At 35.6% G+C, this 27,581-nt stretch overlaps 1 protein-coding gene across 1 annotated transcript in view; it reads left to right on the top strand.

Annotated features, from left to right (window-relative positions):
* Positions 1-27,581, top strand: part of LOC101898170 (M-phase inducer phosphatase) — a 519,762-nt gene that overhangs the window by 100,816 nt on the left and 391,365 nt on the right. Inside the window, exon 3 of the mRNA XM_059119867.1 lies at positions 13,853-13,916. Coding sequence (XP_058975850.1) covers positions 13,853-13,916 — 64 coding nt within the window. The remainder of the gene's footprint in view (positions 1-13,852; positions 13,917-27,581) is intronic.

Genomic DNA, 27,581 nt, shown 5'->3' on the forward strand with positions numbered 1-27,581 from the left:
CGAAGTAACTCTTCAGGTCTTTGAAATTTATTTTCGTTCTTATTTAGTGTAAGTTCTTGCACTTTTTGGAATTTCAATGGCTTTATCCCGAACTCAGTTTTCAATATATGCCGAATGGAATATTGCGATATGCTCAGCTCACGAGTCATTTTTCGGCCACTGCGACGCGGGTTTCGATCAAGTCGCTTCTTTAGTTTTCCAACCATTTCTGCTGATGTTGCTGTTTTATTGCGTCCACTTCCTACGCTACCGGAATCACGGTAACAAACGAAAAGTATGAAACACAAAAAATTTATTGACATTTAAATGCTGGAGTGCTCTAACTATATCCACTTGTGTTTTTTCAGCCAAATATAAAGAAATCGCACTATCACGCTTGAATTCCATAACGAATAACTTTTTTTCCGGAAAAATTTTCAACACACTCCGAACTAAATCGATCTAATATTAAACTGGTCCATAATGTGGACAAAATTAAACTAGTCCATAATGTGGACTGATAATCCCATCTTCACAGCAGATCTTGTGTTAGTGGAAATAATGGGATGTGTGTAATTTGACGAGAACCGGTTGCTTATTTCGGATTTTTGCTCATCCAAAACTTTGACCCTTTGTAGGGGAGGTACCAGAATGGGTGTATTGGTATTTCCCATCTTCACGCCAGACCTTGGCCTAATAAAAATATTTTGCTGTGTATAATTTGAAGGCAATCGGACTCTTACATCAAATTTTATCAGAGTTATAATTACTCAAAATTTTGACCTTTTTGAGGGAGGTACTGATGGTGTAAACCGATATTGTCCATTTTCGCAACTAACCTATCACTAAAGTAAATATTAATATTTGCGAAGTTGGTGCAAAATCGGATCATCCTTTCTATTTCTGGGTAATATTTTTTTTTTTTTTTGAAAAACCCGGTATTACCCATCTCCGAACTCGATCTAAGTTTGCGAAGTTGGTGCAAAATCGGATCATCCTTTCTATTTCTGGGTAATACATTTTTTTTTTTGAAAAACCCGGTATTACCCATATTCGAACTCGATCTAAGTTTGAAAATAATATAACGTCAGAATGGCGGACGGACATCGCTAGATCAACACCAAATGTCCTGAAACGGCTTCGGTCCAAAGAGACCTAGGTCTAAAATCGGTATTTCGATGAGGCACGTTTTGGCCGTATCAAATGATATATACCCTCTCTAGTCATATGGCTGAGGGTATAAAAGGTGGGTTTTATTGGTTTACTTTTTGGAAAATGTCCATTTAATTTTTGATCATGTTTCCATTCAATTCCACCAAATTTTGGCATTTTAAATCATTTCTCATTACTTGGTAATGAGCAAAACATCGTAACTTTCCATGGGATAGCCTGAATAATATTTATAATGATGCAGTTATTTATATCACATATCAAATATATATGATCCTCGAAGTCCAACCCTATCTATTGCACCTGAGAAACATTCGAAATCTAAGAAACCAGATGAAGTGAAGCAAAATATGTTCAGAATGGTTCAGTTCGCACTGAGTGCGGATTGATTGCCAGCGATATGAATGTTCTTGCTCAACTCATGGCTAACATTTTTTCGGGTATTAACATCTAACATTTTGCCATGTGAATGGATATTCATTTAAAAAAATGTTCAAACTCTAGGAACTTGAAAATGTTTCCAAAATTGGACTTAGAAAATATCAAAGAGGCTCACAGAATTTTCCTCCATAATAAAACCACATAAAAGAAATGAATTTAATTTCCCCCTCTATTTCCACTTCCTTTTTTCTATTTTCCGAAACAAGCTGTTAATTATGCTATTCCGAGTGTGTGTGTGTGTGTGTGAGTATGTGCGTCTGATGAGGCTTTGCACCTGACTACAAGAGCGCGTTCAGATCAGAGCATACGGTATTTATTTCGTGTCTAAGACAGTCTGTCCAACTATCTAACTGCTGACTTACAAGACTGACTATTACCGCGGAAAAGTCACCAACTACCAACTACTGCACTCCAGAAAGAAAAAAGGAAGGTGTCTCAATTGCAACCCTCAAAAATTTTGAAGTTCACTGAAGCATTTCACCCGCTTACCAAAAGGAACTATGAGGGAGCATTCCATCACAGAGAAAAGCCAGTAACTGCTGGCAGGTTGACTGTGTTGAATTTTGTAGCACGAGACAAATTATGAAAATTTCGTGTTTTCTTTCACCCAAAAATGAGAATTTCCATAAAAATAGAGAAACAGTAACAACGACAACAACCACCACAACTAATACCAACAATAAGAAATAATTTGAAGCACCTTGCACAGCCTTGTCCCCAACAACCCAGTTGACCATGTTAGGTATTTAAATTTGTTAGAGCCATGTTTCTCCAGTCGCATAGTTTTCGTTTTTTTTTGTGCCAAGAAATGTGTGTCAGATGGTCAAAAAAGCTGTTGTCCTTGTTGTTTTGACCATCGGTCCCTATTTTCTTCTCCTTCCACTGCCTTCCTTTGTTACTTGTTTTTGGTAAATAATATTTTAATGATCCTTTGTTGCTGGATTTACTAGGAAATTTGAAACTTTTTTTCAAACCTCTCTTTATTGTTGTTGTTTATTTGTTCGTATTTTTGCCTGCGACTTAAACTTTTGCCGGTCTTGAGATTAAGATTATGCTCAAACTATTTGACTTGCTTTACTGTCGTAGGAAGAGGTATTGCCTTTGCGAACATTAATGTAATCCTTTAATGTGAGAACCATGAGACCACCATCATTAACCAAGAAATCAATACAGTCTGTTTTGGGTTCCTGCCTGCCCTGAAAATGTAATTAAAAACCGCAATGTGGCAGGGAAGGTTTTAGCTGTGGCCAAATGTTGTCGAGCAATACAGTGGTCAATATTAATTGAATTAACAGCAGAGAATTTATTTTGGTTCTTAAAAAGTAGTCATAAAAATCGGAAAAAGTATTGTTAAAATCCACGTTAATGACCTTAAAAAATATCCTTAAACATCCTCGTTCGGGACTCTGTAAATCCTTTAAAATGTCTTTGAACAATGTTCTGAAAATTTTTCTTTCAACAATCCACGTTTAAGGCTCATTTGGTCCTTCAAAAGTATTCTTTAAAAAAACCACGTTTTAGGCTCAGTTGGCCCTTGAAAAATATTCTTTAAAAAATCCACGTTTGAGGCTCAGTTGGTTTTTGAAAAATATTCTTTAAAAAATCCACGTTTGAGGCTCAGTTGGTTTTTGAAAAATATTCTTTAAAAAATCCACGTTTGAGGCTCAGTTGGTTTTTGAAAAATATTCTTTAAAAAATCCACGTTTGAGGCTCAGTTGGTTTTTGAAAAATATTCTTTAAAAAATCCACGTTTGAGGCTCAGTTGGTTTTTGAAAAATATTCTTTAAAAATCCACGTTTGAGGCTCAGTTGGTATTTGAAAAATATTCTTTAAAAAAATCCACGTTTGAGGCTCAGTTGGTATTTGAAAAATATTCTTTAAAAAATCCACGTTTGAGGCTCAGTTGGTATTTGAAAATATTCTTTAAAAAATCCACGTTTGAGGCTCAGTTGGTATTTGAAAAATATTCTTTAAAAAATCCACGTTTGAGGCTCAGTTGGTATTTGAAAAATATTCTTTAAAAAATCCACGTTTGAGGCTCAGTTGGTATTTGAAAAATATTCTTTAAAAAATCCACGTTTGAGGCTCAGTTGGTATTTGAAAAATATTCTTTAAAAAATCCACGTTTGAGGCTCAGTTGGTATTTGAAAAATATTCTTTAAAAAATCCACGTTTGAGGCTCAGTTGGTATTTGAAAAATATTCTTTAAAAAATCCACGTTTGAGGCTCAGTTGGTATTTGAAAAATATTCTTTAAAAAATCCACGTTTGAGGCTCAGTTGGTATTTGAAAAATATTCTTTAAAAAATCCACGTTTGAGGCTCAGTTGGTATTTGAAAAATATTCTTTAAAAAATCCACGTTTGAGGCTCAGTTGGTATTTGAAAAATATTCTTTAAAAAATCCACGTTTGAGGCTCAGTTGGTATTTGAAAAATATTCTTTAAAAAATCCACGTTTGAGGCTCAGTTGGTATTTGAAAAATATTCTTTAAAAAATCCACGTTTGAGGCTCAGTTGGTATTTGAAAAATATTCTTTAAAAAATCCACGTTTGAGGCTCAGTTGGTATTTGAAAAATATTCTTTAAAAAATCCACGTTTGAGGCTCAGTTGGTATTTGAAAAATATTCTTTAAAAAATCCACGTTTGAGGCTCAGTTGGTATTTGAAAAATATTCTTTAAAAAATCCACGTTTGAGGCTCAGTTGGTATTTGAAAAATATTCTTTAAAAAATCCACGTTTGAGGCTCAGTTGGTATTTGAAAAATATTCTTTAAAAAATCCACGTTTGAGGCTCAGTTGGTATTTGAAAAATATTCTTTAAAAAATCCACGTTTGAGGCTCAGTTGGTATTTGAAAATATTCTTTAAAAAATCCACGTTTGAGGCTCAGTTGGTATTTGAAAAATATTCTTTAAAAAATCCAAGTTTGAGGCTCAGTTGGTATTTGAAAAATATTCTTTAAAAAATCCACGTTTGAGGCTCAGTTGGTATTTGAAAAATATTCTTTAAAAAATCCACGTTTGAGGCTCAGTTGGTATTTGAAAAATATTCTTTAAAAAATCCACGTTTGAGGCTCAGTTGGTATTTGAAAAATATTCTTTAAAAAATCCACGTTTGAGGCTCAGTTGGTATTTGAAAAATATTCTTTAAAAAATCCACGTTTGAGGCTCAGTTGGTATTTGAAAAATATTCTTTAAAAAATCCACGTTTGAGGCTCAGTTGGTATTTGAAAAATATTCTTTAAAAAATCCACGTTTGAGGCTCAGTTGGTATTTGAAAAATATTCTTTAAAAAATCCACGTTTGAGGCTCAGTTGGTATTTGAAAATTAAAATCAGTCTTTAAAAAAATCCACGTTTGAGGCTCAGTTGGTATTTGAAAAATATTCTTTAAAAAATCCACGTTTGAGGCTCAGTTGGTATTTGAAAAATATTCTTTAAAAAATCCACGTTTGAGGCTCAGTTGGTATTTGAAAAATATTCTTTAAAAAATCCACGTTTGAGGCTCAGTTGGTTTTGAAAAATATTCTTTAAAAAATCCACGTTTGAGGCTCAGTTGGTATTTGAAAAATATTCTTTAAAAAATCCACGTTTGAGGCTCAGTTGGTATTTGAAAAATATTCTTTAAAAAATCCACGTTGAGGCTCAGTTGGTATTTGAAAAATATTCTTTAAAAAATCCACGTTTGAGGCTCAGTTGGTATTTGAAAAATATTCTTTAAAAAATCCACGTTTGAGGCTCAGTTGGTATTTGAAAAATATTCTTTAAAAAATCCACGTTTGAGGCTCAGTTGGTAGTTGAAAAATATTCTTTAAAAAATCCACGTTTGAGGCTCAGTTGGTATTTGAAAAATATTCTTTAAAAAATCCACGTTTGAGGCTCAGTTGGTATTTGAAAAAATATTCTTTAAAAAATCCACGTTGAGGCTCAGTTGGTATTTGAAAAATATTCTTTAAAAAATCCACGTTTGAGGCTCAGTTGGTATTTGAAAAATATTCTTTAAAAAATCCACGTTTGAGGCTCAGTTGGTATTTGAAAAATATTCTTTAAAAATCCACGTTGAGGCTCAGTTGGTATTTGAAAAATATTCTTTAAAAAATCCACGTTTGAGGCTCAGTTGGTATTTGAAAAATATTCTTTAAAAAATCCACGTTTGAGGCTCAGTTGGTATTTGAAAAATATTCTTTAAAAAATCCACGTTTGAGGCTCAGTTGGTATTTGAAAAATATTCTTTAAAAAATCCACGTTTGAGGCTCAGTTGGTATTTGAAAAAATATTCTTTAAAAAATCCACGTTTGAGGCTCAGTTGGTATTTGAAAAATATTCTTAAAAAATCCACGTTTGAGGCTCAGTTGGTATTTGAAAAATATTCTTTAAAAAATCCACGTTTGAGGCTCAGTTGGTATTTGAAAAATATTCTTTAAAAATCCACGTTTGAGGCTCAGTTGTTTTGAAAAATATTCTTTAAAAAATCCACGTTTGAGGCTCAGTTGGTATTTGAAAAATATTCTTTAAAAAATCCACGTTTGAGGCTCAGTTGGTATTTGAAAAATATTCTTTAAAAAATCCACGTTTGAGGCTCAGTTGGTATTTGAAAAATATTCTTTAAAAAATCCACGTTTGAGGCTCAGTTGGTATTTGAAAAATATTCTTTAAAAAATCCACGTTTGAGGCTCAGTTGGTATTTGAAAAATATTCTTTAAAAAATCCACGTTTGAGGCTCAGTTGGTATTTGAAAAATATTCTTTAAAAAATCCACGTTTGAGGCTCAGTTGGCATTTGAAAAATATTCTTTAAAAAATCCACGTTTGAGGCTCAGTTGGTATTTGAAAAATATTCTTTAAAAAATCCACGTTTGAGGCTCAGTTGGTATTTGAAAAATATTCTTTAAAAAATCCACGTTTGAGGCTCAGTTGGTATTTGAAAAATATTCTTTAAAAAATCCACGTTTGAGGCTCAGTTGGTATTTGAAAAATATTCTTTAAAAAATCCACGTTTGAGGCTCAGTTGGTATTTGAAAAATATTCTTTAAAAAATCCACGTTTGAGGCTCAGTTGGTATTTGAAAAATATTCTTTAAAAAATCACGTTTGAGGCTCAGTTGGTATTTGAAAATTAATCAGTTGCTTTAAAAATATAAAACTCCACGTTTGAGGCTCAGTTGGTATTTGAAAAATATTCTTTAAAAAATCCACGTTTGAGGCTCAGTTGGTATTTGAAAAATATTCTTTAAAAAATCCACGTTTGAGGCTCAGTTTGGTATTTGAAAAATATTCTTTAAAAAATCCACGTTTGAGGCTCAGTTGGTATTTGAAAAATATTCTTTAAAAATCCACGTTTGAGGCTCAGTTGGTATTTGAAAAATATTCTTTAAAAAATCCACGTTTGAGGCTCAGTTGGTATTTGAAAATATTCTTTAAAAAATCCACGTTTGAGGCTCAGTTGGTATTGAAAAATATTCTTTAAAAAATCCACGTTTGAGGCTCAGTTGGTATTTGAAAAATATTCTTTAAAAATCCACGTTTGAGGCTCAGTTGGTATTTGAAAAATATTCTTTAAAAAATCCACGTTGAGGCTCAGTTGGTATTTGAAAAATATTCTTTAAAAAATCCACGTTTGAGGCTCAGTTGGTATTTGAAAAATATTCTTTAAAAAATCCACGTTTGAGGCTCAGTTGGTATTTGAAAAATATTCTTTAAAAAATCCACGTTTGAGGCTCAGTTGGTATTTGAAAAAATATTCTTTAAAAAATCCACGTTTGAGGCTCAGTTGGTATTTGAAAAATATTCTTTAAAAAATCCACGTTTGAGGCTCAGTTGGTATTTGAAAAATATTCTTTAAAAAATCCACGTTTGAGGCTCAGTTGGTATTTGAAAAATATTCTTTAAAAAATCCACGTTTGAGGCTCAGTTGGTATTTGAAAAATATTCTTTAAAAATCCACGTTTGAGGCTCAGTTGGTATTTGAAAAATATTCTTTAAAAAATCCACGTTTGAGGCTCAGTTGGTATTTGAAAAATATTCTTTAAAAAATCCACGTTGAGGCTCAGTTGGTATTGAAAAATATCTTTAAAAAATCCACGTTTGAGGCTCAGTTGGTATTTGAAAAATATTCTTTAAAAAATCCACGTTTGAGGCTCAGTTGGTATTTGAAAATATCTTTAAAAATCCACGTTGAGGCTCAGTTGGTATTGAAAAATATCTTAAAAAATCCACGTTTGAGGCTCAGTTGGTATTTGAAAAATATTCTTTAAAAATCCACGTTTGAGGCTCAGTTGGTATTTGAAAAATATTCTTTAAAAAATCCACGTTTGAGGCTCAGTTGGTATTTGAAAAATATTCTTTAAAAATCCACGTTTGAGGCTCAGTTGGTATTTGAAAAATATTCTTTAAAAAATCCACGTTTGAGGCTCAGTTGGTATTTGAAAAATATTCTTTAAAATATCCACGTTTGAGGCTCAGTTGGTATTTGAAAAATATTCTTTAAAAAATCCACGTTTGAGGCTCAGTTGGTATTTGAAAAATATTCTTTAAAAAAATCCACGTTTGAGGCTCAGTTGGTATTTGAAAAATATTCTTTAAAAAATCCACGTTTGAGGCTCAGTTGGTATTTGAAAAATATTCTTTAAAAAGTCCATGTTTGAGGCTCAGTTGGTATTTGAAAAATATTCTTTAAAAAAACCATGTTTGAGGCTCTGTTGGTCCTTGAAAAATATTCTTTAAAAAATCCACGTTTGAGGCTCAGTTGGGCCTTAAAAATTATTCTTTAAAAAATCCACGTTTGAAGCTCAGTAGGTCCTTGAAAAATATTCTTGAGGCTCAGTTGGTCCTTGAAAAATATTCTTTAAAAAATCCACGTTCGAGGCTCAGTTTAAAAGTTTAACGTTTCAGGCTCAGTTGGTCCTTGAAAATATTCCTTAAAAAATCCACGTGTGAGGCTCAGTTTGTCCTTGAAAATAATCATTAAAAGATCCACGTGTGAGGCTCAGTTTGTCCTTAAAAATAATCATTACAAAATCCATATTAGTGGCTCAGATGGTCCTTGAAAAATATTCTATAAAAAATCCACGTTTCAGGCTGAGTTGGTCCTTAGAAAAAATTCTTTAAAAAATCCACGTTTGAGGCTCAGTTGGTATTTGAAAAATATTCTTTAAAAAATCCACGTTTGAGGCTCAGTTGGTATTTGAAAAATATTCTTTAAAAAATCCACGTTTGGGGCTCAGATAGTATTTGGGAATTGAATTCCTCTAAGCCTCAATTTCCATTTCTGCCACACTGTGTGTGTCACCGTGCCAATGACACTCACCACTCCTTCGTACCTCTCCGAAGAAAAAAACCATAAAAATTAAACCAATATGTTGAGCCATTTAAATTGAGTTTAAAAGAAAATTCACTGAAGCTTATTTCCTTTCCTTTGGTGCCTCCTTGTTTTTTTTTCGTCGCTTGAACTAAAAAACGAATTAGGTTTTTTTTCTCACTGCGGTTTTGCGGGGCTGTAAAACGCAAATATGTAGCAACAGAACGACGTGCCTTTTTCTAGAGGTCTTCTCATGTTTTGTGGTGTTGTTGTTGTTGTCGTTGTTGTTGTTTCTGTTGTTCAAAAGAAAGTGTGGGCACATTGTGTTTACATCGAAAGGAAGTTGTTCTGCGCAGGCGCAACACCATTACATTCTGCATAAATAAATACAAAGTTCCACGTCGTCTCTGTCTCGTCTCGTCATGTCGTCAACGAAGAAGGCGACGACAATACACCACCAGATCTAAAGAATTTTGATGGGTCTTTGTTTGTTTGATTGTTTGGGGGAAAATATGCAAAATATCACGTACTTCGTCAACAATATCGCTCCGGAGTTTATGATTGCTTTGCTGTGCATTACTTGAGTTGAGTGCTGAAACAACGGTTGTTTTTATGCCACCAACAGACAGAACACGTACGCGAACTGATTTTGCGTATTTTTGTAAAATAATTGATTTCAATCATAATGATGGGAAGAATAACCAACGCCAATATAGAGATTATAATTCAAAACCATAATTTAATGGCGGCCACAGTGGGTATATATATCATTAGATACGGCCAAAATTAGGCCTCTTTGCACCAAATCCGTCCGGACATTTGGAGTTGATCTAGTGATGTCCGTGATCATCAAATTTCACACATATCAATTCCTTTACCAACTCAAGATCTGGTATTAAGAACGGGCCACTTCTTCTGGTAGCTTCCTCACAACGGGTCATAAATGGCGAAATGAGACATGGCACATCCTTATATTTCAACCAACACAAGCCCTGGTACCTCCCCCATAAAGAGTCAACATTTTGAATAATTATAACTCTATAAAATGTCAAATAAGAGTCCGATTGTCTTCAAATTTCACACATCTCAATTCTTGCACCAACACAAGATCTATTATCAAGAACGAATAGAACGGATTTCACCCTCTGGTACCTCTCCGACAACAGGTCAATATGTTAAATAATATTACAGGGTGAGATGAAAAAACTGCAACCAACTTCAGACTTCTGTTATTTCTAAGCCACTCGTCCTACAGCTGTTGAAATTATTCCAGTGACAGCTCACCATATTGTTTACATGCGTAAAAAAGCATTTTGGTGAGAATTTTCCAGAAAAAAAGTTATTCGTGATGGAATTTATGCGTGATGGTGTGATTTCTTTATATTTGGCTGGTAAACCACAAGTGATTATCGTTAGAGCATTCCAGCATTTAAATGTGAATGAATCTTTTTGTCTCGTACCATGATACTGGTAGCGTAGCCCGACGTCAAGTAAGTGGACGGAAGAAAACGGCAACATCAGCAGAAATGGTTCGTAAAAAAGTAAAAAAGCGACCTGATCGAAACCCGCGTCGCAGTGGCCGAAAAATGGCTCGTGAGCTGAACATATCGCAATACTCCATTCGGCAAATATTGTAAAATGAGCTCAGGGTTAGGCCATTGAAATTCCAAAAAGTGCAAGAACTTAAACCGCAACAGAAAGAAAATAGACTCAAAAGAGCTAAAGAGTTGCTTCGCTTGGCCGAAAGTGGTGAACGACCGATTTTGGTTTTCTCCGGCGAGAAAACTTTCGTTGCCAAAAACAAACAAAATGATCGTGTTTACTTGCCAAAGAGGTCCGCTGAAAATGTGCATCTTCGGTTGGCCACCAGAACTCAAGCGCCGACCATGGTGATGGTTTGGGCCGCCATAACAGCAGATAGTCGCTCTCCGCTCGTATCAATCATCAGAATAAATGCCGGGTATTATTGCGAAAATATTCCGGAGGGTGTAGTAAGGCCTTGGGAACACAAACATTTTGACAGCAAACCTTGGACATTCCAACAGAACTCAGCACCATCGCACGCAGCACGCGCCAACCTAGAATGGTTACAAAATGAGGTTCATCGCTTCATTTCCTGCGCACAATGGCCACAAAAATCTCCGAATACCAATCCGTTGGACTATTGTGTCTGGAGTGTTTTGGAAAGCAAGGTTGTAACTAAAAAACACCAAAGTGTCGATCACCTCACGCAAGCGCTTCGCCGGGAATGGGCCAAAATACCGCAGAGCAACATTCGGGCAGCGTGTGACGGTTTCATTGGCCGTTTGAAGGCCATAATTTTGGATGTGTGAAATATGAAGAGAGTTGGATGCCTAATCCCCTTTTTGAGCGTTTTGTTTTTCAAAATCTAGAACCCTAGGTGGGTGAGGTACCAGAAAAAATGGTACGATATTTTCCATGGATCGGATGTTAATTTCGCATTGTAAAAGCTAAATGAATATGCAAAATTTGAACCTTTGTGTGGGAGGTACCAGAAGGAGTGGACCGATATATCCCAATTTCATACCAGACCTTAAGTTGCTAGAAATAATGGGACGTGTGTAATATGAGGAGAACCGGAGGCTTATTTCGGATTCTATGATCGCTTTGGTTATTCAAAACTTTGACCCTTTGTGGGTGAGGTACCAGAAGAAAATCTCCGATCTCTACCATCTTTATAACAGTTCTTGTGGTTATAGAGATATTGGGATGTGCTAAGTCTGAATGGAATCGGATGTTAATTTCGTGTTTTATAACCTTCATGGATATTCAAAATTTTGAGCCTTTGTGGGTGAGGTAACAAAAGGAGTTGGCGAATATATACCATCTTCACACCAGACCATGGTTTAATAAAAATATTGTGATGTGTGTAATTTGAAGAGTCGGATGCTTATTTCGGCTTTTTTTTATCTTTTTTGTTGTTCAAAACTTTGACCCTTTGTATGGGAGGTACCAGAAGAAATGGTTCGATCTCTACTATTTTTACCATCCTCACACCAGACCATGGGTTAATAAAAATATTGTGATGTTTGTAATTTGAAGACAATCGGACACTTACATCACATTTTATAAGAGTTGTAATTATTCCAAATTTTGACCTTTGTGGGGGAAGATGGAGTGGGCTGATATTGTCCATTTTCGCACCTGAATGATGCAAACATTAGGATTTGCAAAGTATGAGCAAAATCGGATTATCCTTTCTCTTTCTGTGCAGTAAATTATTTTCATTGAAAATGTTGACATTTTGTGGGAACTATATTGACCATCTCCTAACTCGATTTAAGTTTGACAATAATATTACGATGTACCAAGTTTGGACCAAATCTGGTGTAAAATGGTTATTTCGATAAGGCACAATTTGTCTATCAAATGATATATGCTATCTGTAGGCACTGGACTTATGATCAAGTCCAAATGTACTGAAAAGAGTTTTTTTCCAAGGAAACAGAGGGTCTTTTATTTGGACGAGGCACGTTTTGTATATATCGAATGTTACATATCCCCTGAGACCATAAGATTGCACCCTCAGTCTTATGGCCTCAGAAAAGTACTAAGAGTTACCAATTTTTTTATGATTGGCATTGAACTGTAGATTCGAATACTCCATATATATCTATATATTTAGAATGATCTGAGATAGAAGGCTAAAATTTTGCACACATGTGTTGGCAGGTTATGTTCGTAAAGCCCCCACGTCTTCGTATAGCCCCCATATAACGGCACCTACCGATATTTTATGTTTTTGATGACATTATTTACCCGAATTGTTTCAAATTTCGTATTTGAAGGCCATAACAACAAATCTCGTATGCAGTTCCACTTCTTCGTATAGACGCCATATAGCGGTACCTCCCTTTATTCAGTATTTTGATCATTTTAGCTACATTGTCCGCCGGAATTGTTTCAAATTTCGTATTTGAAGTTCAGGATCGGTACAACTGCCTATGAAAAAAAATTACTTATGCAAGTCCGCGTCTTCGTATAGCCCCCGTATTAAGCTCATCATGTTAACGGTATTTTTCGGAATTTGTTGGAATTTTTCAAGTTCCTTGCAAATCGTACAGGTATTAAAAGTATTAAAAGGTATTAAAAGTTCGGCCGATCGAACTATCAGACGGCCGATCGAACCATTTTACACTTGTTCATTTTTTTTTTTAGAAATTTCATATAAGCTCCTTTTATACTCGAAAAAAAGGTGTAGCGTTTTGCAATAATATTTAAATCTCTGAGAATTTTGTTAAGTTAGAAGTAGTGTAACACGATTTGGAATTAAAAATGTATACACACATACCAAAAAATATTACCCATACCCATTATCTCCAATGAATTTGGGAATTCTTTCTTAAAGATTTATGAAAAAAGGCATATTTTGCCAAATTCTAGCCACAAATCGTATTTCACTTGATTAATTACATGCCATCCTCAGAGATCGACGGTGGCCCTTAAGAAAATGTTATAGTGTTCTTTCTAAGAAATACGGAAGCAGGAAGCCTTTTTTAAATTCAGTAAGTGCCATAGACATCCTTGATTTATTAGGTGCTAACATACGACCACAAAAAAGTGTAATTTCCCCATTCTAATATGAATCTGTAGTCAATGATGGTAGATTGGGGTTTCTATCAAAAACGAAAATCAATTTTTAACAGAGATTTATTGCATGCTATAGAATTCAAACCGTTAGCTAAACGGTATAAATTTCATCAGCATTGCTAGCAATAAATAATTTCAAATTCAAGGAAGAAGAAGGACCTTTACACTTGCCATCTATCCAAAATGGGAAAGGAGGTTCCATATTTCTGTTGTTTATGTTTCCTGCCGTTATCTGGCCACTGATTTTGCACTTGCAGTACTCTAGTCATTTTAATTTTTTCCAAGAATCCATTGATTTATTTCTCTTGGCCAAATACTAATTAAATATTCTGTTTTTTTTTTTTTTTTCTTTCTTTTTAGATGGCAGAATCCTGGCAACAAAGGACTATTGTATGACCAGTGATAAATTAGGCGACGAAGAAGAGTAAGTACCACCATGACCACAAACGAAATACCAAAAATGAAATAGAAAAGAATCCCTGTCTCCGACCAAATCGCACAAGTGCCAGAATAATGATTAGTTTTTTATCTTTCCAAGATTTTATTTTTTTTTGTGTTTTCGTCAAGTAGCCAGTCTAGTTAATTTCTATTTGATTTGTTTTTTTTGGAGAGCGGCACAGAGAGAGGGAAATTTATCCTTGCCATAACAACAACAAATATATGGTTTGGAAAGGGCAGAGTAATGCAAACACTTGTGCGTCCTTGTGAAAGGACATCCTGGTACGTTTATCATTTTCCTATCACTTTCATGCAATCTTCCACACTCACCAAAGTAAATGATGATGATGAGTGGAGGCTTCTGCTACCTGTTGCCTGTTCAAACTCTATTGTTCTTTTCGGCCAAAAAATATAGATTTTGTTGCTGCTTTTCTTTATAGGTCCTTCCAAAGAATAGAAATTGAAAATTGCACTTGTCTCGCCATTACTTCGTTATTCTTTTCGATCTTCGGCCAAACCATCGATCCCATTGTCCCTATTGCCAATGTTCTTGAAAAATTCGATATGTAATGGTGCCTCATAAATTCGAAATCTGTTCTGGACCATTGTCATCACTGTTACTTTATTGTTCTGAATTTAATGAGTTTTGTATATTCTGGCCATTGTTCTCTTGAACTCCGGTAGCCTTATCTACCGTTTTGAAATTTGTTTCTATTGTTCCCAACTCTGATGGACCCTTTTTGCACAAGTGTCAAGTGCATTCTTCTCTCCCACTGAGGTGCCATATCTTTTGTCTTCTCTCCTACCTTTTCCATTTGTTGGCTATTTTGATTGATCCCATAAAAGCATTTTTATTATCCCTCCAAAAAAATGGGTGTTAACCCGCTCTACTTTGTCCATCACATGTTATGGCCAACACCATTGGTGGGAGCCTCATTCTCCAGCATGCCAGTGACCACACAGTATCTCTCTCCTCGTTTTTATGTCGATTTAATGGACCTCAGCTACTGTAAATATAAATTGCGGGTGGCTTCTCGAGTGGACCACCGTAATTGAATCTAGGGCGTACCGCTCTAAACAAAGCAGTTTTTATGGTTCATCAATGTGCGATTCTCTTGAAGTCTCTCACATTGTAAAATGAATTGAGTAATTGTTGTTTAATTATTAAATTGACACCAATAGCGAGCTGTTCTCTGATATTGTGCCGAAGGTTTTCTGTGCAATAACTTCAAAGTCGATACATGCCACGATTATGTTTTTGGAATAGCTGTATCGCTCTATTATGCTGGGGGCACTACAAAGATCAAAGATTGTTTATATCATTGTGTAGCCTACCCCATGTTTTTGTATCGGAAAAGAAACCTTCCCAACGAAAATTTGGTACTTGTATGTGTCAACATAAACATTACTAGTAATGACTACCAAATACCCTCTACATTACCAGCATTCTAAAAATAATGCATTACCGGAAAGCTAGAAAATAGTGATTTATTCCTATAAAGACAAGACAAAATAACATTACGTGTCCAAGTATCCTTTGTAAGGTCGCCAGTTTCTTAGGTTAGGTTAAAGGACGCGCGGTCCGTTGTTTTCATCCTAAAAGAATGTTAAGAAAAGAGGAAAAGGTAATTGGTAGAAGAGGTGAAGATAAAAGATAAAGTTGTAGAATGTGATCTACGGCTGAGGCGTTTACCGTGTCGTCTTTAGCCACTTGAATCTTCTGGCTAATTGAAGGATTACTAGAGGGTCAGTGTTAGAAATAGAAGACAGGTCATGTGACACTAGTTCTCCCACTAGTCTGTGTCCCACATTAATTAGTGCTGGGCAGTGGCAGAGCAAGTGTTCGACTGTCTCGATTTCTTCTTCATCTTGACAGATCCTACAGTAGTCAATGTCGTCGCTGTCCCATTTCAAGGTCATAGCCCTCACCTTACAATGACCTGTGATGATACCCACAACAAGTTTTAAATCAGGTTTTGACAATGACATCAGCGACCTTTTTCTCTTTTCTGAGAGTGTGGGCCAGATTCTTTTGGGAATTTCGTCCAGCCATTTTTGTTGGATTCTCTCAGAGTATTGTCTGTGAATAACCTGTAGGAAATCGCTAGTTCCTTACTTCATTCATATTACGCTATGGATTTTACAACCCAGATATTGGATTGGGAAATTCCACATTTTTATGGTCGTATTGGAATAGTAAATCACTTGGGGCGCCCAGACACAATCCCCATGGGGAGTATGGCCTGAATTGATTTTAAAGATGTTAACTTTAAGATTGATAGACAGATATTTACAAAAGTTATAAAATTTAGAAAAACAGTATGGCTTGTTTGTTCGGGATACCGTAGTATTTTGTTGTTGCAAAATGGTCAGGCTTTATCCCTTTATTGTTGTTTTTATAAAAACGACGTTTGTTTATTAGTGGAGAACGATGGCAATGTTTACCAGGGGGTAAGGCAGGTTGAACGAAAGCATAACAAGTGGAGAAAGATGTAAATGTTTATAAGTGCGGTTGTAAGATTTAGAAGACTTTCCAAAAGAATTTTAGTTTTATTTAATTCTTTGGTTCCTCTTCTATTGAGCTTACGATCTCGTCACTTGGGTAAAAAAATGTTTTTTGTCATAGAAGTTATTTTTAAAATAACTTCTGGGGAGAATATCCCAGACAAAAACAAGGGAACTGATGAGGATTGGTGGCTCTTTCCGAAACCTAGGTATTTCCTGCCTTACCCCCTGGTAAACATTACCATCGTTCTTCACTTATAAACAAACGTTGTTTTTATAAAAGCAACAATAAAGGGATAAAGCCTGCCCATTTTGCAACAACAAAATTTAGAAAGACTGTGAATCTCTCGATTATCCGGTATTGGGCATACCCCAGAGCAGAAAATCTCGCCCGATACATATTAGTGAAGAAAATCTCAATTTTTATAATTTTTATCGCTAATACCTTCGTAAGTACAAGAGATATCGACACATTATATAAAGGCAAAAGTGCAGGCTACAATGTTGTATGTAGATCTTAATATCCTATAATGCGACCATTTTCTTCTTGTTGGGGGCTTTGCAAAAAGTCCCAGTTCAAAAATACCAATACTAATAATGCTAATAATGCTTTCAAATTATACCCATAAATATCATATTTTGTAAGAACCGGATAAAAACCGGATTTTGTGTCCGAACTTTCGGTTCGAAAAACCGGGTTTTTCCCACACGACAAAAATACTTTGCTGTAATCAAGTTAAAAATACTAAATGGAAAATGGTGTTCATTTCCGCTACCGTTTCGCGATTTTAACCGATTTTTGGAAATAAGCCTGATGGGGGCTATGACCGTAAAAAGGTCTTAATAAGGTCAACGTATGCATATCCAATCTAAATCTCTTTCAATAGAGATTTAAAATTAGTGCCATTTAGTACTTTTCGAATAATTATAGTACGCTTTTGCACAAAAAAAAAAAAAAAAAACAGATCTCAACACCTTTGACCTCAATATTAAATTTAGATATTCCAGTTCTATCCTTTCACGCAATAACAAATTGATTAACATTTAGTACTTTTCATATAATTTTAGTACTTATTTACAAAATTGTTCCATATCTCAATCTTAGACACCTACAGTTATCGCTATATAACATTTCACGGTTCCAACTCTACCCCTTCACACAATACCAAATCTACTACTATTTAGTACTTTTCGAGCAATTATAGTACACTTTTCCACATCTTAGCCGCGTACACCAACATCGGCATCTATATCAAATTCCAGCTCTGTTCCTTCATCCAATACTAAATTCAGTACTAAATATCACTAAATTTAGTTTTGGTAAATTATGGTACATATTTCAGGGACCTTCATTTCAAATTTCGTGACTCCTGTCCTATCTCTTCGTACAAATATAGGACGCCTATCCAAACCACCTCCAAATCTTAAACACAGACACCATCGGTAATTTAAATATCAAATTTCAGAATTTTATCTCTATCCCTTTCCCCTTGGTATGCCGAAATTTTCATAAACCCCGCTTCGCTTCGGATGCAAAATTCAACTTCTATTAACAAATGTGGCTAAAATCATCAAAATACCGGAGACATTATTATATTGGTGAGGCTATACGCAAACATGGACCTATTCGATGGGATGCAAACCATAGTCGCTGATTGGTATAAAAAAATATAAACTTGTCCGAAAAAAAAAAAAAACTTTTGCCATTTCTTATACCTTGAGTCATATGGATGCAGGGGCTATATATCATTTGATCAAAATAGCAGCTTTAGACCCTATGCCCCTTTGGAACAAATCCGTTCAAGGACATTTGGAGTTGATCTAAATGTGTTCATCTGTCTGGCTGGTGCGCACGACACTCGAAGGGAGTTTCCGATTTGATCCAAATTTGGTACATCGTAATATTATCGTCAAACTTAGATCAAGTTCGGAGATGAGCCACTCCTTCTGGTACCTTCCCCACAAAATATCGAAATTAAAAAAGAAGAAACGGTCCAATTTAGCTCCAATTTTGCATATCCTAATATTTGTTTCAGTGCTAGGTCCAATCCATCAAGTACCTCCCCCGCAAAGGGTTAACATTTTGAATAATCATCACCCTGATGTAAGAATCTAATTGTCTCCAAATAACACACTTCACAAGGTCTGGTGTGAAGATGAGATATATCGGTTCACTCCTTCCTTATTCATGAAGCTCATAAAACGCGAAATTAAACCCCGATTTCATTCAGAATTGATACAATTCAATCTTCCATTCCATTAACGCAAAATTTGTTACAAAGATGGTAGAGATCGGACCATTCCTTCTGGTACTTCCCCCACAAAGGGTCAAAGTTTTGAAAAACCTATACGATCATAAAAGCCGAAATAAGCATCCGATTCTCTTCAAATTTCACACTTGTCATTATTTTTACTAACACAAGATCTACTCTGAAAATGGGATATATCGGCGCAATGGGATATATCGGCCTTTTGGTACCTCCCCCCACAAAGGGTCAAAGTTTTCAAAAACTTAGACGATCATAAAATCCGAAATAAGCATCCGGTTCTCTTCATATTTCACACGTCCCATTCTTTCTACTAACACAAGATGCTGCTGCTACCTCCCCCACAAAGGGTCAAAATTTTGAATATCCATGGAGCTTATAAACGCGAAATCAAAACCGACCTTTAAACTTGTGTTTTTCAATTTTATATCAAAAATGAGGATACACATTGGCCCGTCCCTTCTGGTACCTTTGCAAATAGGAATTCTGACCCAATAGGTTACTCTCTTCTGGAGTTACCATGTGCAATTCAGACAGACGTAAAACCGGAAATGTCTAATGTCCCGAAACAGATTTCCTCCAAGGCAACATGGGGTTCAAACAGTTATTTTGATGAGGCAAATTCATTATCCGATGACATACAACTTTCTACAGCCACACGGCTGAAGGTATACACTTCCTATGCAGAAAATAACGACGTTTGTCCATTTCTTGGCCCTAATTTCAATTTTATCTATCTTCACCGGATATGCGATTTAATTGATACATCCTGAGCTAAGTAAGTGTAAAAAAAGCAGATAAGTTTTGATATTTCTCACCTTGACATCGAGTGGTGAAGTATTCAATATCCTACACTCTGCAGCATACTGTGAGCTTATCTCAAAACTTCCTCTACATCCTTTTCTATGCATAGCAGATCAAGTTCTCATTGCCTTGCACTGGGAATTACAGGATACTTTAAGGAAGTAAGGTCGAGGAATCGCAGAAATCCTTTTTATTTGTCTTAAAAATTATGTAAATTCTTTACGCTGTTGGCATTGCACAGCCAGCTAAAACCCAGCATGGCCAACAAGGAATCCACTTACATCAGAGTGAGCCTTAATTTCGTTCTACTCTCCACGAAGAACACGAATGCAAAAAAAAAAAAAATCCAGAAAATAGAATCCCAACAAAAGATGCACTTGCCTTGATCGCCTTAGGATTTGCTGATTGAAATCCAACCAAAAAGTGCACCACAGGATAGGCGCCATCTCCCACAAAGTCAAATGAGCAAAGGATAGCAGCAAGTGCAGAATTGTATCCTTGCCAAAAACAAAAAGAAAACAGTGCCGCTGGACCGCTTTGCTTTGTCCTGTGGCACAGCAGTCCACCCAAACAATAAAATTGCTCTATTGTCCGGAGGACAGCAGGACAATTTTCCCTTTGGCATCTTCTTCTTTTTGTTCTCTGTCAACAATTTTTTTTGCTTTGTCATTTTAAGCCTGGCGTTAAAGGGATTTGTGTACGTGCAAAAAATGTCCTCCCGTTGTGTGCGTTTTTCGTTGTTGTTGTTGGTTTTGCCAGCCAGGATCTTCGAACGTGAGTGCAACAAGTGCTTGAGCGCATTGCGTTATCTCTGCAACGTGAAATATTTGCCATTCACGCTAACCTGCTGACAGGATATGGAACTCCGAAAAAGTTCCATTGTTTTGCCCAGCGCCCAGCGAGCGAGCAGAAAATTTGAATGTCCTTCCATTGTCATGCGGCTGGCTAGATTGTGGCAAGTGCCATAAATGTGCCTGGCAAAGGCTCGAAACAGTTTCGAGTTATGTGTCGTAAATAAGGACAGGTTGAATATTATTTTGAATTTTATTGCTTTTGGCTATTGTAGATGTTGTTGTTTACCTGTTCTACTGATTTAGCACCCATTGTGTTAAGGACGAAGATGTATTCAGGTGTATTCTCTTCTCTCGATTGTTGTTTTGTTTTCTAATTTGATTTCATCTTTCTTTGCATATTTCTCGTTCGTCCATTTGTTTGTTTGTTTTCCCTGCTTTTCAACACCCACCCACCAAACCTGGGCTTTGTTCTGCTGACCTCCGAACCATAAATTTTGGTAATTATTTTGACATTGACTTGAAATAGTTTGTTGCGAGATCTCATTAATTTTTATTAGTCGGCATTACCTTGAGGGAGAAGGTTTATTAATCGAATTTTGGTATGCCATGGCCGGCAAATATCCTTTACACAGTGTCCTTGAGCTGAGAATTTCATATTTGAGTGACGTGTGTTGAACATGTCGCTTAGCGATTTTGACACCTTTGTTTCCCAATTTTTTGATTACCACCGACATTGAGCCACGAGAGAGCGTGCAACATTGAGCAAAGTGCAATGATAGATGCTTTGGTATTATTTCAGGGACAAATGGGTCATTTGGGTTAAGGAGGCCTTTCCTGTTATCTAAATTGTTGCATTAAAGTGTTACTGGTTTTTTTATTCCTTTCCTTAAATATGTACCAAATTTGCAGAACCGTCATTACTTTAAAGACCGCGATATATTGTATTAAGCGTGCTTTTTGGTGTTAGGATTTATGAGGAAATTAAAAACAAGGATACTTGTCCTTGAAAAACGAAGACTGAACGCAAAAAAGCCTTAAACATTAACCTATTATTGACAGGATTATTAACAACCTAATAATGAATAACAATTCCGTGAAGAATTTTCCCCCTGTTAGGCATCACAAACAGAAATGCCTCCCGGTAAATAATTTCTAAAGAGAGATGCTCTCGAAATTGTATTTTCCCCCACAAAAATATTAGTTGCAAAATTAGATGAAGTTTGCACAAAACTGGCAATATATCTAAGACAAAAGCAACCATGAGATATATAACCAGATTTTTTCGATTGAAAATAGCGACCAAGAAACATGGACCCACAAAGAAATTTATTGAGAAAAATTTACAAAAAACCGAGTTAAAACAAAGGCGATTGAAAATATGGTCAAAAACCTCGTAATATCGAAAATCAGGGAGAAGCAGACCTCCTTTCACTCATTTCTTGCTCTAGCTCGAGCGAAAAGAGTAAAACTTACTCGAACTTGAGTAGAAGCAATCGTGGGAGTAGAAGTAAGTACTAAATATATGGCAATTTATTAAGCCAAGGTGTGAAGATGGAATATGTCGGTCCCTTTGCGGCAATAACAAAAACAATAAAAAAATCCGAAATAAGCATCTGGTACCTCCCCTACAAAGAATTTGAAATAGCTATTAAGCTCGTAAAGTTTCAAGTTTCACACATCTCAATTTTATCCATGGAGCTCAAAAAAGCGATATTAACATCCGATTCCATACAGACTTGCTGCATCTCAATGTTTTCATCAACACAAGATCTGTTATAAAGATGGTAAATATCGGACCATTTTCTACTGGTACCTCCCACACATGGGGTTGAAGATTTTGAAAAGCAAAACTCTCAAAGAAAGCGAAATATGCATCCAACTCTCTTACAAACATTTTTGGTAACACAAGATCTGTTTTGAAGTTGATGTGTATCCGCGAACCCCCTTTGGTACCTCACCCTAACATTTTATATAATATTTATTTGGGACCGATACGAATGAACAATATTGGTCCATTCCTTCGAAACCTACTTCTTAGAGGGTCAACAATTTGAATAATAATAACAGAAGTCAAAATATTTTCAAATAATCGAACATTGACCGAGGGTATACATCTGTCGGCAAAACCGACTAATACGTTAAATTTCAATTTTCTAAATTTTTAGACTTTCAAGGTTATATGTATTATCCAAATTTTCCTTTTCTGGAAATGATAATAGGAAAATGATTACCTTTTAAACAAAAAAGACATCAAGAGCTGCCATTAGTTGAACAGAGCAGGATAATAACAAAAACCATTGCACTATGGATCCACATCTAATTTTTGTGTCTAAGATTACTTCAAGGTCTTCAGATGCAAACCCTAGTAACCAACAGGGACCCCAGTATCACATTTTAGGGTTTCAGCTCTGTAATTCCCCGATTTTCAAATTAAGTATCATTTTCTACGCATATTCAAAACCTGCTTTTTCTCCCAAACACAGAAACCAATAGTGTGATATTCATATCAAATTTCAGGATTCCAACTCCGTCTGCAACCAACTTCAGACTGCTGTCATTTCTAAGCTCATTATAGTGTTTACAAGCGTACAAAAGCATTTTGGAGAGAAAAAAAGTTATTCGTGATGGAATACAAGCGCGACACTGTGGTTTATATTTGGCAGGAAAACCTGCGCACAATGGCCACCAAAATCTCCGGATACCAATCCGTTTGGAAACCAAGATTCGCAAAAAAAAGTACCACATTGTTGATCACCTCAAGCAAGAGCTTCGCCGAGAATGGGCCAAAATACCGCAGAGCAACATTCGGGCAGCGTGTGACGGTTTCGTTGGCCGTTTGAAGGCCATAATTCGTACCAAAGGTGACCAATTTGAAAAAAATATGAACTTATTCTTAAATTTAACGCTATTTCCGACATTATTTGCTTTCATTCAATGAAATTTAAAAACAAAAATGTGTTTATACCCTCCACCATACTATGGAGGGTGTATTAATTTTGTCATTCCGTTTGTAACTCCTCGAAATACTCATGTCAGACCCAACAAAGTATATATATTCTTGATCAGCGTAAAATTCTAAGACGATTTAGCCATGTCGGTCTGTCTATCTGTCCGTCTGTCTGTCTGTTGCAATCACGCTACCTTTCGAACAAATTGAGATAGAAGCTAAAATTTTGCACATGTGTATATTTTGCCAGTAGGCAGGTTAAGTTCGTAAATGGGCCATGTAGGTCCAAGTTATCATATAGCCCCCATATAACGGTACCTCCCAATATTCGGTATTTTGATGATTTTAGCGACATTATTCACCGGAATTGTTTCAAATTTGGCATATGAAGTTCGAAATGGATGCTACAACCTAAGACAGAAAATTATCTGTACAGGTCCACGTCTTCGTAAAGCCCCCATTTAACGGTACCCCCGATATTTGGTATTTTGATGATCTTAGCGCCATTATTTACCGGAATTGTTTCAAATTTGGTATTTAAAGTTCGTAATAGATACTACATCTTGAGTCGAAAAATGAGCCATGTAGGTCCACGTCTTCATATAGCCCCCATATAACGGTACCCCCACGATATTCGGCGACATTATTTACCGGGATTGTTTCAAATTTCGCACGTGAAGTTCGTAATGGATACTTCAGCCCATGCCAGAAAATTGTCTGTGAAGTTCAACGTCTTCGTATAGCCCCCACATAGCGGTTCCCCCTATATTCGGTATTTTTTGATTTTAGCTACATTATAAACAGATTTTTCTTCAAGTTTCGCATTTGAATATTGATATAACTTATGACAAAAGTTGCCTATGCAGATCCACGTGGTCGTATAGGCATTTGGTATTTTTAAGATTTTAACAAAATTTTTATTTTTTTTATTTTTTTTTTATTTTTTTTTTTATTTTTTTTTTATTTTTTTTTTTTTATTTTTTTTTTATTTTTTTTTTCATTTTTTTTTATTTATTTATTTATTTTTTTTGAAAATTGCCAAATTTGTACCAAATGGTGGAGGGCCCGGCCGAACTTACAGTTTTTTAACTTGTTTTTATCTCACCTATTATAATTCATACCTTTAATTTCACTGATCTCGTTAAAATGTCTTCGTATTTTAATGTAATTAATTCTAAGGATAATATACTGTTGTATAGCATCGACTTCTAGGAAAACATCTCCTTACGAAAACGTGTCATAATTTATCAACGATCGACGTTCAAGGAATTCACTTGTGTTCTCCCAAGTATATATTTGCTTATCATTTTTAGCTGATCCATCTTTGGAAAATATGTTTACCTTTGGTCCTTTCTATACAAGTTAGATATGGACCTTTATCATGTGGGATATTAAATACTACATATTCAACGATATTTATCCCTAAAATAAAACAAAGACGATTTCCTTGGAAAATTGCTGAACGTGTAACACTTTGATTAAGTGGTCAGCCTTCGTAGATTTCAAAATTAATATTTCAAGTGTCTGTATGTGGCACTGATTTACCCTGAAATTGGGGACATTCTTGCCATCCATTGTCCTTTTGTCACCCTCAAAACGGCCACTTGATTGTGTCATTGTTTTCACTAAAAAGCGAGAGAGAGTGGATAACCAAACATTGACATTTCTCACGGCTAAAAAACGTTCTCTCCAAGAAAAACCTTAGAATTGAGGACGAAAAGTGAAAAATTACAATTTCATTACATTACAATTATAAAGGATCGATCGAAGTATACGTGGTCGTGGACGACGGTGCTTTTCTAATTGTCCTTTTTTTTCTCTTTGGTCCAGACCAGGCCTCACATATCGTCCCCCAGACAATGGCAAAAAACAATAGCTGCAGGATTGTTTTTTTATTTATTGCGGCTCATTTTCTTAGTTGGCCTAAAAAAACTATCGCTACGTTTTCACTTGTTGCAACATCATCAGCCATTAATGATCCTCTAATCCTTGGTTAGGCACACTCACACGAACACAGGGATTCCTGGAATATAGCCATGATTTGTAATGCAATCGGGCAAACAATAACAACAACAAAAACAAGAGACAAAAACAACAAAAGCATTGTTTTGTTGACAATTTCTTTGTGATGTTTGCCGCTCTGGCTGGAAACAAGAAAACCAAAGGCCCACGAGAGGATAACGATGACGTAGTAGATATCGCAGATTTTTCTCTCTGGCCACACACACACACTTTCTGGTGGACCCATTAAGATGCAATTCATTTGTGGCAAAAGTGGCAGGCCGACTAGACTCGGTCATAATTGCAGTCACGAGAGATGCCAGGATCTCTTTGTATCCCTTCGAGTACCTTAAAAGAAAAACAAAACTCCAGCCTACTCCCTTGAGGCACGATGACTGACTTATTATCCTTTTTGTTGAGTTTTAAGATTTTCGACAATGACTTTGTATTTTCTTGGCAAAAATATTGGATGGAAAATAATAATAATAACAAAAATTTATGAATGTCCTTTTCGAGGATATTTTTTTTTTCTATAAAAATATTATTTCTCTTGACGATTTGTTTTTCCTAAATACTCCTTGTTGTCTTTGGAAACGTAACAAAAACATATCCTTTTACAAATCCTTTCTCCCGCACTATGTGTGGGTTTCTTCTCATTTATGATTAATGATTTATGATCATTCGCTGGCAAGGATTGAAAACATGGAATTCCATGTCTCCTTGGTCCTTGAAGACATTGAGATAACAACATGTGTTGTTTGCATAGTCTCTCTGTGCGTGCATATTCTTGTTGATTTTTATATGCATATCTGTGTGTGTGGGTTCCTGAGCTCTGTGAAATTTTATTCGATTTTTTTCTCGTTAATGTGATCTTGGCATTGGTCTTGTTTATGTCTACCTTATGATTTTGTTTATGTCTCCTCCTTCACTCATCTTTTTTTTTTGGTGATCAATTAATGCACGTCTTGTCTGTTGATAGTCTAAACACAACAGAAAAGATTTAATTGCCCCGACATAATACCGTTATAAAATAGGGTGTTCCTGAGTGAGGCAAAAAAGAGTGTTAAAATTTGAAAATGGGAATTCCACGTAAAATATTTATGAAACAAGTGAAATAGGCTCCTATATTGGCCAGGCCGAAGATTTGAAATCCTCCGCCATCTGAGGGTCTTGTATTGTATTTTTATTTTGGTTCCATAAAAATACCTGTAAATTTATATTACAACGAGGGCAAAGTCTTCAAAAATATGGTAACGTCATATTGGGCATGTACCCAAGAGTGGAACTACACTTCATAGTCGTATCTCAAATACCAACAGTGACCCTGATATCAAATTTCACGATATTAGCTCTATAATTTCCCCCTTACCAAATTTTGTACCATCCGGTACACAGTACGCATATTCAAAACAAACGATACGAATCGTAACTACAGACACCAACAGTGACATTTATATCCAATTTCAGGATTGCAATTCCAGAGATACCAACAGAGACCTCAATATGAAATTTGACATGACCAAATTTAGTAGCACTAAGTACTTTTCGTACAATTTTGGTACACATTTCCGAAAACATCTCCATATCTAAGATACCCAGATACCAACAAAGACCTCAATATAAAATATATCGGGAGTCTAGCATGCCTTCACCCAATGCCTAATATCAAATTTTTAGATTCCATCCCTATATTCTCGAGTCCGAGCGAATTTAGTACCACTTAGTACTTTTCGAACAATTTTAGTACACCTTTCAAAAAACCATGTCCACATCGAAGCCACAGATACCAACGTAGACATATATATCAAATTTTCCCAATACCGAATTAAGTACCATTTAGTACTTTTCGTACAATGATAGGACACATTTCCGAAAACATCCTCATATCTCAATTCCAGATACCAACAGAAATCTCAATTTCAAATTTCGGAGTTTCAGCTAACCTTCATCCAATGCCCCATTAAGTGCCACTTAGTACTTTTCTTACAATTATAGTACACACTTCCGAAAACATATCCATATCTCAGGCCCAGATACCAATAGAGATCTCAATATCAAATTTGAAGGTTTCGGCCCTACCTAGACAAAATTTAGTACTTTTCGAACAATTTTAGTACATATTTCCAATTTCCAATTCCAGATACCAACAGAGATCTCAATATCAAATTTCGGGATTTCCGCTTTCCTTCACCCAATGCCCGATTTAGTACCACTTAGTACTTTTCGAACAATTTTAGTACACATTCCCATTATCACCTCCATATCTTAACCACAGAAATATGCATCTATATCAAATTTCAGGATTTCGACTCTGTTTCTTCACCCAGTACCGA

The sequence above is a fragment of the Musca domestica genome, unplaced genomic scaffold, assembly GCF_030504385.1.
Source record: "Musca domestica strain aabys unplaced genomic scaffold, Musca_domestica.polishedcontigs.V.1.1 153, whole genome shotgun sequence".
Taxonomy (NCBI): Eukaryota; Metazoa; Arthropoda; class Insecta; order Diptera; family Muscidae; genus Musca; species Musca domestica.